The 12274-nt window shown below is 33.8% G+C and overlaps 1 protein-coding gene across 5 annotated transcripts in view; it reads left to right on the forward strand.

Annotated features, from left to right (window-relative positions):
- GALNT13 (polypeptide N-acetylgalactosaminyltransferase 13) overlaps positions 1-12274 on the forward strand; it is a 733891-nt gene that overhangs the window by 401037 nt on the left and 320580 nt on the right. For all 5 annotated transcript variants that reach the window (XM_063694846.1, XM_055380888.2, XM_031008835.3 and 2 more), the window contains one exon: positions 10863-11031. In XM_063694846.1, coding sequence (XP_063550916.1) covers positions 10863-11031 — 169 coding nt within the window. The remainder of the gene's footprint in view (positions 1-10862; positions 11032-12274) is intronic.

Consider the following 12274-nt stretch of genomic DNA (forward strand, 5'->3'; position numbering starts at 1 on the left):
CTTGAGACATGTAAAAATGTGTGTTATCATCACTTTACCTATAGCAATTTTCGAAGTATGGGGTTTGCAACCCAGGAAATGTGGAAGATGCTTCACTGAAGTGGAAAAAATGAAACACTATTTTATTTTATTTTTATATCCTTATATATTATATATAATACGTAAAGATACACGTCATCTTTATATTTATCTTTATATTTTACCTTTTAATTTTCTATTTTTGAGTTAAAGTGATACCTATGTTAATTCCCAACAAACATGATTCATTACAAATTCATACTCAAACATTTTTAATTGATTAATGAACACGGGGCCTGTTGCGAGAGGACCGTTAATGTACTACTCCATGAGATCTCCTGATCATCAATTTTCCAATCATGTTCTTTGCAGTTCCCTTACCAGCTGGCGAACCTGTTAGCTACTGCTCACGGGTTAGTTCAGGTTCCTACCTCAAGCCATCTCTCCCTTCACACAGTGCTCAGTCAAATTTCCCCTCTAAATTTCTGCCCGATGGAACGATTTCCTTTCACTCACTGACTTGCAGGACCATGCATCAGTAGGGTTATAAAGAAGCAACTGCTAGCAGTTGCTAGCATATCAGTGAATTCTTATTTAATCTAAGCTTGCAATTTTTCTTCTTTTATTAACTGGTCATAAGGTACTCCCTGTGAAATTATAGTTGTGGTTGAGAGAGCCAACCTTAGCAACGCCACAGAGAAGAACTATGGAAATAAATGCCTTGACCTCATTCATCTTCTGTCTCCTAATACTCCATCATTGCCTTACCAACCAGGAGTCAAAGGGAAAGGGACCCTGGCTGGTATGGACACAGAGGTCAGCAACCCGAAGCACAGAGCTGGAGATGGTGCAGTCAGGCCTGTGGAGCCAAATAAATAGCATTCAGCACAACCGCCCTCAACAAAGTTTCACAGTCCAGCATTAGATTTAATTTTATAAATTAAAATACTTTAGAGTATTTGAGGTGATCCATTTTTCTGTCCACACTTAATCCAGTATTATTTTATTGATAATTCGTAATTGCAAATTTTGTGAAAGATATATATATTTTTTACTTCCAAAAAGGACTTGTTAGAGCCTGCTAATACTTGCCTCATGCTTTCTGTGACTAAATTAATGTTTGGAGCTCTGTTAGATATTTTATGAAGGTTTATAATAAATAAAATGTTACATCCAGAAATTATTTTAAAAATATATGTCCACTTCCTAACTAGATGTATAGTCAATGAATGCAGTACTCTTTTCTTTATGACAAAAGTGAGTATATTTTTCAAACATGATGAATCCAGATACGTGATGATATACTGCATGCTGCTCAAAGCTTACTATTTTCTATCTGTGGAATAACTCACAGTGAATATTGGATTATGTAAAGAGCTTCTGTAAAATGGCGCTTGTTTTACTTGAGATGTCCTCTTCCAAAGGGCTTCTCAAAACATCCAGCAGCCAGATTGGTGCTTTTGTTTCCAAAGAATTCATGGTTATTTCAAAAAAAATTTTTTTTGGCAAAATGGGAAGAATGGGGAAGATAAGGATATTTCCTGTATAAAGCTGAACCTAAGGCCATTACTGGAGCCATTGCAAGATAAGGGCCTTTTACATATTTTTTATTGAGGAAGCTCATTCTTAATGCATAAGAAAATAATTTCATATTTCAGCATAATTTTATTATCTTAGTGAACACTTTAAAAGTTGGGTCAATGGTTTCCAGGAAACATTTGTGACTGTAACATGTGCCAAACAGCCTCTTATTGTATATAAGAAGGATATGAGCTTAATGTGTATCAGTAGAATATATTATAAGGATGATTGTGAAAGGAGTGGTAAACATTTTTATAGTAATATAGGAGTGTGCTTCTTCCTAAAAAGGAAACAAGGACCTTGCTACTTATTTTTTCTCAGCTACTAAATATTTTCCTTATCTGTAAATTGTAATGAATTTCCTGTGAGGAACTTATATCCTAGAACAAATCGTATTTCTTTATAGGTGTTCCTCTGCCTGCTTCTCATCTTATGTCCATTAAGAAACTGTCTTTCCATGGAACTCCGATCCTTTCTTTTTCATTCGCCAACATCTACTGACTCCACTTTGTACCTGTCACTATAAAAGCCAGGTTATATTCATTTTCACTGAAGCCAGATTTTTCGTTAATACGTAGCTAAAATTACCCTAGTGGGTATATTAGTCAGGGTTCTTTAGAAGGACAGCATTAGTAGGATAGATGCGTATATAAAAAGGGAGTTTATTAAGGAATATTGATTCACGTGATCAGAAGGTGAAGTCCCACAATAGGCTGTCTGCAAGCTGAGGAGCAAGGAAGCCAGTCCGAGTCCCAAAACCTCAAAAGTAGGGAAGCCAACAGTGCAGCCTTCAGTCTGTGGCCAAAGGCCTGAGAGCCTCTTGCAAACCACTGATGTAAGTCCAAGAGCCCAAAAGCTGAAGAGCTTGGAGTACCATGTTTGAGGGCAGAAAGCATCCAGTACAGGAGAAAGATGAAGGCTAGAAGACTCAGCCAGTATAGTCCTTCCACATTTCTCTACCTGCTTTTACCTAACCACGCTGGCAGCTGATTAAATTGTGCCCACCCAGATTGAGGGTGGGTCTGCCTTTCCCAGTCCACGGATTCAAAAGTTAATCTCCTTTGGCCACACCCTCACAGACACACCCAGGAACAATAATTTGCATCCTTCATCCAAACAAATCAAGTTGACACTCAATATTAACCATCATAGTAGGTAATGTACTGATTTAGAAAATATAGATAATGCAAACGAAAGATGTAAAAGGCCCTTTAATTAAATGAACCACGGCTAATCTTCATTGCTGATATATGCATATACTTCATTTAACTTTTGTTTTTCCAAAAATAGGCTTATTTTATAACATTGTTTTATAATCCTTTTTTTTACTTAGTATATAACATGAACATCTCCCACATCATTAAATATTCTTCTATGCATCATTTTAATCACTGCATAGTTTTCTTATATGAATGCAACACAATTTATACAGTACTGTATATAAGATATTTGTGGGGGTGATGATATGTACACTTATAATGGGATCCATGCACAAACACACATGCATATACAAGCTACTTTAATCATGTATGCAGGGCTGGGCGCAGTAGCTCATGCCTGTAATTCCAGCACTTTGGGAGTCTGAGGCAGGTGGGTCACCTGAGGTCAGGAGTTCAAGACCAAGCTGGCCAACATGGTGAAACATGAAAAAATAACATGAAAAAATAAAAAAAATTTAGCTGGGCGTGCTTGTGCACGCCTGTAATCCCAGCTACTTGGGAGACTAAGGCAGGAGAATTGCTTGAACCAGGGAGGCAGAGCTTGCAGTGGGCCAAGATCACGCCATGGCACTCCAGCCTGGGTGACAGAGCAAGACTCTGTCTCAAAAAACAAAAAAAAAATCATGTATGCAGGTAAATCTTTGGACAAATCTATATATGTTTTAGAGTATATTTTTAAAAGGAATTTGTGAGTCATAAGTTACAAGCTATGATTCACTTGCTTGTATAGAATAGTATGGGAAGGTGTGATGTGGGCATCCACTGTAGTGCCTGTTGGCTTTGGCATATAACCTTCCATCTAAACTAAACGGTGAAATTATTTAAATATCTTATTTAGGAAGAGATTGTGAGCAAGAAGGCGGAATAAGTGATCCATGATTGTACAGCAAATAGCTGACAATATTTAATAAGCCCCAGTTTGTGTTGAGGTATTGTTGAGACTCCTTTGTAGTAGTTATACAAAATATTATTTTTATTAAAAGTTACTATTGGGGCATTGAAATAAATTAATCATGGGCTTTTTAAATTTAAATGGTGATTTGCTAAATCTCTACTTATGATCTAATTTGTGATCTAATTAAACCCATTAAGTCCATAGTCTCCACACATTTTCATTGTGAGTTGCTATGATTAAAGATTTTTGAGTTTGTATTAACACATATCAATTTATTTATAATGTCTATACATATAGTAATCTCAACTCAATTCATCTAACTTTTTTTCAGTAACATAACAGACCATTTTATATATATATATCTGAGATGGGGAAAACCCATGTTAAAAACCTCTATTCTAATTACTTTTTCATCAGTCTTTTGATAATAGAACTAGATTGTCTACAAATTGCCTTCTACTTTAAAAAAATTATTCACTGATTGAATGGACAGTGGCAAGTACTGGGATGAGCCAAAACTGATGCACAATGCTTTGGGGAGGCTCATAGACTAATGGAGGAATGAAATAATTATATTAATAAAAATAACACTGACAAGTATAACAAATAGACCCAAAATTCTAATGGTTTAGCAAAATAAAGTTGTTGTTTTGTTTTGTTTTTCATGTAAATTTTGCAATGGATATTTCTCATGAGCAAATGGCTCTCTTCCAAGCAGTGATTCAGACATCTAGGTTACTGTTGGTAGTGTCGACTGCTGTTTTCCACACATGGCTTCCAAAGTTGCTACAGCGGGGGAAAGTACATGGAGAACCACACACGGGAAGTTTTTATGAGCCTGGCCTTGAATTGGCACATATCATTTCTATTCTCGGTTAAGGACCACACCTAACTGCAGGGCAGGCTGGAAAATGTTGCATAGCTATGTGTCCAAGAGGAAAAACAACTACATTAGTTCAATAGTTAGAATCTGTGTGATAACATGCAAAAAATGGAATTGCAACGTTATGAAAAGTATAATGGAATGATGTAAAAGAGCTATAAAATTATAAAAGACAGTTATCTTACTTGAAAGTTGAAATTGGTCTTCAGAGATGAACAGGGATTATTTGAGTGATCAGAGGCTGAAGGAACTTTCTGGCAAAAGAAATATACAGAAAGTCAAAGAGATGAGAAAAGGAATAATTCTAATACAGCATGGTTAATTTTCAATTCACCCATTAAATTTCCACTACTTTTTCAAATGGTATTTTCAGGCAAATTTACAAAGATGTATACATAAGGAAGAATATTAATTGCATTGCTGTTTATAATAGATGTGATTGAAACCAACATAAATATTCAAAGAAAAAGCATTGGTTAAATAAATGATGGTATATCCAAACTTTGGAATATTTTGCACCCATTAGAAAATAAGTATGGATTCACATATTTATTTGGAAAGGTTTCCACAAATGTTTTTTAAATGATAAAAATTAGCATGTACAGGCTGCGCATGGTGGCTCACGCCTGTAATCCCGACAGTCTGGGAGGCGGAGGTGGAAAGATCACCTGAGGTCAGGAGTTCGAGACCCGCCTGGACAACATGGCAAAAGCCAGTGTCTAATAAAAATACAAAAATTAGCTGGTGGCAGGCACCTGTAATTCCAGCTACTGAAGAGGCTGAGGCACAAGAATCGCTTGAACCCAGGAGGTGGAGGTTGCAGTGAGCTGAGATCGCACCACTGCACTCCAGCCTGGGTAACAGAGGGAGACTCCGTCTCAAAAAACAAACAAACAACAAATTGGCATGTACAATAATGTTGAATGAAATTATAAAATTCAGCATATATGAATGGTCCTATTTTAAATACATATGTATGTTTATGTACAGATTATTGCTGACTGTTCATTCAAGCAGTAGTTTAATTGATTTTTCACTGTTTTTCTATAGTGGCTTCCTCCTTTGCTTTCTTCCTTCCTGCCTGCCTGCCTTCCTGCTTACCTTCATCCTTGTAAATGAGCATGCATTATTTTTATCATAAAAATAATATATTTTGAGTAAAAAAAAATGTTGGTGATCAGTGTTCTCTTGTTTCTGTGGATAATCTCTCTTAGCTAGCTGATGTAAAATGATACCTTATTGATTATCTAATAGATGACACCCTTCTGAGAAGTAGTAGCTAATATATGCTAGACTTGATGCAGCCGGGGCTTGCTATTTACAACTTTCTACATAAGAAATGAAAAACAAATCTTACTGTCAGATGTGTCAGATTTATAAAAGTTGTATATAGTTTATTTTCAAAGGGATGCTAAATGAATTGCTACTTGTCATACATTAAATAGAATAAATTTAGTTCTTTAATTTATAGGTTAACTATCATATTGATATGTGAAGTCTATTTTTGTTTCTAAGAGAAATGGGCCAAAGCAAGTGTATACTGAATCCCCTTATTTTATTAAGAATTAACCCTGAGCCACGTGTGATGGTGGGTTCTTGTAGTGTCAGCTACTCAAGGAGGCTAAGGAGGGAGGATCCCTTGAGCCCAGAAGTTCAAGGTTGTAGTGAGCTGTGACCATGAAACTACACTTCAGTCTAGGTGACATAGAGAAAACCCCATCTCTTTTAAAACAGTGAAAAAAGCAATTACTCAAATAATTATCCTTGATAAACTAGAGCCTTTGGACTTTTAAAAGAGCATGATCTGGGTAATGGTGAGTGGAGGGTAGAGTGGTTTTTGTGGTGGGGGGTGGTGGAAAAACCAGTATAGTTTTCTTATCTTCTGAGTTGTCTATAAACAGATAATTGATTGACAAGACCAAAAGCATTGTTTTAGGGAAACTGATTTATTGGTAGCAGAGTATGAATATTCAAATATGAGAGGGACTAAAAGTCAGTGTTTCTAATTTATTACAATTGTAAAATTGGAAGTAATGAAAGTGAAAGATCTACAATGCCAATGAAAAGAAAGATTTTAAAGGAAAATATACAGAAAGTAACAACTGAGTAGATCTAAGAATAGAAATACAATTTGAAAGATTTTTTTGACAAGCAAGGCATATGGGATATTATTTAGATTTTGATTCAATGTTATGCTTGTACCATTATTCATCACATATTACTATGTTCTCTAACAGAATAAAATTATTACTTTAAAATCAATCAACTTGAAATGTTTTTTGTTGTTTGTTTTTGCTTCAAGCTTTTTCCTACATATAGACTAGTTCATTTCTCTTTTTTCAAAGAGACACTGCCCATTAATAAAGGGGTAATTCTGCAAATAAGAAAATGTTCACAATGTAATATACATAAGCAAATAATGCAATTGATAAATAGTGTTCTTTTTGGTAGATTTATCAGTTGGTTTGTTTATAATATGATCATCTTCTTTAACATTGGGAATTCTAAGAATAAAATAAATGTAAATTAAATTTTTTAAGTAGGTTCTGTGTTAGAGAAAATGAAAGGTATAAAATGATTCTGGTTTTATCATATTTCTAAAAGCTTTATAATGTCATTTTGAGTCAAACTAATTATTTTTTTAAATAATTTCACTATATAATTAGGAAGAAAATAGCTCATAGCATAATAAATTAATCTCTTTTTGAAGTCTACGCCAGCTTTGGTATTTGAACATTTCATCCATATTCAAATCAACAATAAAAAAACCACAATGTAGATTTGCTTGCCTTCTGCATTACATTTGCCTATTAGAGCAGATAAATAGCACACATATTTAAATGACAAGTGTTTTTTTTCTCCTCTGACTATGGGGAAGCATGATATTTTGTGAGTATGTGAGTCTCTTTGTGTGTGTGCTATGTAAAGGAAATCAACAGGTGAGAAAAATGTATAGAAACTGATATTTAAAGGTGCTTAAGACCAGCGATAAGTCACAACACCCAACTGCTTATTCTTTCCCATTTGTTATTTATGCTATTTGAAGAATTAGAAAAGTGTTTTCTTCTGGTAAGATGCCTTCCTCCAGGTAAAAGCCAGAAAAAGTAAAAGGCTTGTTCCCCACTATAATTACTTAGCATTCTTTTTGCTTGAGCAAAGTGAAAAACACCAATAGGCCTGCTTATACACAGGCAAAACACACACACACACACGCACACACACACATTTTAAAAATGTCAAATATATATTCATTAGAAGCTGTAACAGAAAAATGTATTTAACTCTGGGGAGAAGACACTTAACCTGATATTCTTTAAGTTGTTACCTATTCTCCACTAAGAAACTGAGAATAATTAGGAGAATGACTACATGTTGTTGCAAGTAGTCCTAGGTATACGGACACCGTTTATGACCATTTTAATTTCATTGATTATGATACCAAAACATGGCACAATTACTCCTGCTACCACTGACAAAACTATAACTTACATAATGTGAAAATAAAACTGTCATGCCTTTGAATATATTGCAAATATCAAATACTTCTGTGTGCTTTAAATTGACCTTCATAGCTTAAGGTGTTAGAGTTGAGCCCATGTCTTTTCCACAGAGCGAAATTTTAATCCTATCTGCTTCCTAGTCTTGGAAGCATTATGTTGATTATGGTGACTTTCTCTGCAGCATGTCTTTTTATCAGTTTATAGACGGTGAAAGGGATCAGAACATGCACCCCCAAATATGCCACTTTGTCATATGGGTTATTTTAAGCTGCAGGCTCTTTCTTAAGAAAGAGCACATGCAGGAAGCTGTTTCTGATCTCCCTGTTTCTGCCTAAAAGAAGGTCACAAAGTTTCCCATGATACAAATCCCCCCACCCCTTCCCACTGTATTAGAAAGCAAAAATTGTTCTCGTCACCAGAAGTTAGGAGTCAACACTGGAATGGACCTATGCAAAGAAGCTTACTAAAATAACCCTAATCTCCTCAGAGTTTTCCCCATGTATTTTCTAGTTACAAACCCACAATTTACTGCCCCTAGCTCCCTACCTAAATCTCCTTTGTATTATCACTTACTGACAATTTATTATTCTTTGTTTAAAGTGATATATAAGCTTTTGGGCCTAAAAGGTTCTTTGACCTTCATTTTCCTTCTGAAGACTTCTGTGTACACATAAAAATACATTTGTATGCTCTTCTCCTATTAATCTGTATTATGCCAGTTTAATTCTTATATCACCACAGAATGTAAGAGGATAAAGAAGGTTTTGTTCCCCTACAAAGATATTGTAAACAACTGTAAACAGGGAATTTCTTTCTTAATTTCCAAAAATTATTTTTAAAAATGTACCCCAAATTATTTAACCATTCAAAAGAATCACAAATTTTCAAAATGTTAAGAATCAGAATATTTTTTATACCAGGGAAAAAGTATCTCTTTTTTATGGAATTAAAGTTACAGTCCAAAATATGTTTTAAAAAAAACCTAAACTGAATATTTATGGTTAATAGGAGCACCCATGTCACCTGTTTATGTTCTTATTTCAGAATTAGAAAGACTCACAAAGAAGCCACATATAAATTCATTTAATACTTTCTGTAGACTAAAAAATTTTTTTAATCTTACAAATGAAAGATACCTTAATGTCATTGTCTCACCGACATCACAAATTCATCCAAAGCCAAATCCAATAACGTCATCTGAGTTTAGGGATATTACATATACTAACACCTAAAGAAAATTATTTTTATTGGAATTTTATTTCTTAAATTTAGAAAAATATACCTTCTCATAAAATTTCTGCCATTGTTTCTATTTTTGCTTTCTAAAGTGAATGATAATCTTTGTAAACTTTATTTTGATGACAACTTTTTAAATAGTTTGAAATTGAATACATATTTTTTTCTATATTCAGTGTTTCCAGTTCTAACTATTTTTAGATATGTGAGAGGATTTCAAGGCCAATCACTTTTTTTTACCCATATCTAAAGGTCCTTAGAGATGCCTATTCTCTTATATGGTTTGACTCATGCCATTACAAAGTCATCAACTGGATGGTCAACTGTGTATTCATGCTAATAATACAAGTTTTGCTGTTTTGTGACTATGATGGTTGGCTCAGAGCAAAATTTGCTGGATGTGTTCTATCCTAGTTTTTACCATATTCATACGTTATTTTAGAATTTATGTTTTTAATGAAATGTTCTAACTTAAAAATTATTTTCATATGCATTATAGTCCTTATTTTTTTTCAGTATTTCAAGGTATGCTGTGCCTAAATATGTGCCTTTTAATTTATATGGAAATTAAACTCAGTAAGATTAATGTGTTAGGAACTATAATATAGCAGAACATTGGAAGAGTCAAGACATTGGAAGAGTCAAGACCAGAACCACATTCCTTTCACTTTAACCTAATTTAATATCACTGTGAAGAGTAACTTCAGGATGCATTTGGGCCAACTGGCACTTTGTCTTATTACTATATATTAGCATGCATACAGGTATGTGTAGGCAACACACACACACACACACACACACACACACCCCTTGAAACATATACTTTAGATCTAGAAGGGACTTTAGTGTAGTGATAACTTGGGAGAAGTGGTGAGAAAATTAGCCTATATATCAAATCCTGCGTTCTCTTCGTGAATATTCAAGCCCAGAATATTATTGTGAAGTTTCAATTATAGAGTACATAGTATCCAAATTTCGACTTGACATTTGAAGTTATGTGTCACCACTATGAAGCTTCTTTTGACACAATTCAAAATGTTTTGACAAAGGAATTAAATTATTATGGGATTAAGGCTTATTAGTTTTGTTTGCCTTTATAAAGATGTAATGGCAGTAGATATGTGAAATATCAAAACATTTAATTGGATGTGAAAATAAATTAATCTTAGTATTCTTTAAAGTTCTTTTATTTTGCATTATTTTGTCTGCCTAGTGTTCAACTTCAGTTTTCTCTAATAGTGTATGAAATATATGACAGAAGTTTTAAGATTTGGTATTTTGTACATTTAGAATTATTGTCTTAATGTTTAGTTATCATATAATTTATCTAAACTTGGAAGATAATACGCAGAATTGATGTTTTTCTTTAGCAGAGTGTGTGGTTTATAATCAGTAAAATCTTGATCATTATATTATAAAACCTGTATGTAAATAATATGCTTCAGAATCTAATCAGACACACAAGTTTATTTATTCAGTTCATTATCTGTGTGTTTGTATGTATGTCTGTATCTCTGTATGTCTTACAGCTGTTATTTCAAGAAACCAAGAAGGGCCAGGAGAAATGGGAAAAGCTGTGTTGATTCCTAAAGATGACCAGGAGAAAATGAAAGAGCTGTTTAAAATCAATCAGTTTAACCTTATGGCCAGTGATTTGATTGCCCTTAATAGAAGTCTGCCAGATGTAAGGTTAGAAGGGTAAGTTTGCATTTGTTATATAATCTTTTATATTCATAATCACCATATTTCAGAATCTCAGAACTTGAGCTAACTCAGATTATATCAATTCTAGCAATGTGTGGTTCTGAGTACCTATCACATAGCAGGAATTTATTGTGCATGCATATGCTGAAAAAGACGAACTATTTTCTTCCCTGGCAAAGCAAAATACGTTACTTGCAAAGATGCTGCAAAATACTCAGGCCAAACAGGTTTTTCTATGTGAGATGTTTTTTGTTGTTGTCATTTTGTTGTGCTTTCTTTATCGTACCAGATGCAGAGCAAATATGCTCTTTAGTAGATTACAGTCGTATATTGCTTAACACTGCAGAAATGTTCTGGAAAATATGTCATTAGGCAATTTTGTCGTTGTGTAAGCATCATAGGTGTACTTACACAAACCTATATGGTATAGACTACTACATTTCTAGGTTATATAAAGTAGCCTATTGTTTCTAGGCTGTAACTCTGTACAGCATATTACTGTACTGAACACTAGAGATAAATGTAACATTATGTTAAGTATTTTTGTATCTAAACATAGAAAAGGTATAGTAAAAACACGGTGTAACAGATAAAAATTTGTATACTTGTATAGGTCATGTAACATGAATGGAGCTTGCAGGACTGAAAGTTGCTCTGGGTGAGTCAGTGAGTGTGTAGTGAATGTGAAGGCTTAGGGCATTACTGTACGCTACTTGTAGACTTTATAAACACTATACACTTAGGTTATACTAAATTTATTTTTAAAATTCCTTTCTTCAGTAATGAGTTAACCTTACATTACTGTGATATTTTTACTTCATAAAGTCTTGAATTTTTTCACTTTTAAACTGTTTAGTATTAATACTTACCTTAAAACACAAGCATACTATACAGCTGTAAAAAATATTTTCTTTCTTTATATCCTTATTCTATTAGTTTTTTTCCATTTTTAATGTAATTTTTAATTTTTTCTGTTAAAAACGAAGACACAAACATACACATTAGTCTAGGTCTATTCAGGGTCAGGATCATCAAAACATCACTAGGCAATAGGAATCTTTCTGATTCATTATAATCTTATGAGACTCTCATCATATATGTGATCTGTCGTTGGGTAATGCATGGCTGTATTTGCTTTACTGCATAAAAAGGTCCATATACTTTGCTTATAAAAAGTATACCTGCATTGCTTTTCCAGCACAAAAATAGCTCATTGTCTATATGACTCTTTCACCCT

The sequence above is a fragment of the Gorilla gorilla genome, chromosome 11, assembly GCF_029281585.2.
Source record: "Gorilla gorilla gorilla isolate KB3781 chromosome 11, NHGRI_mGorGor1-v2.1_pri, whole genome shotgun sequence".
Taxonomy (NCBI): Eukaryota; Metazoa; Chordata; class Mammalia; order Primates; family Hominidae; genus Gorilla; species Gorilla gorilla.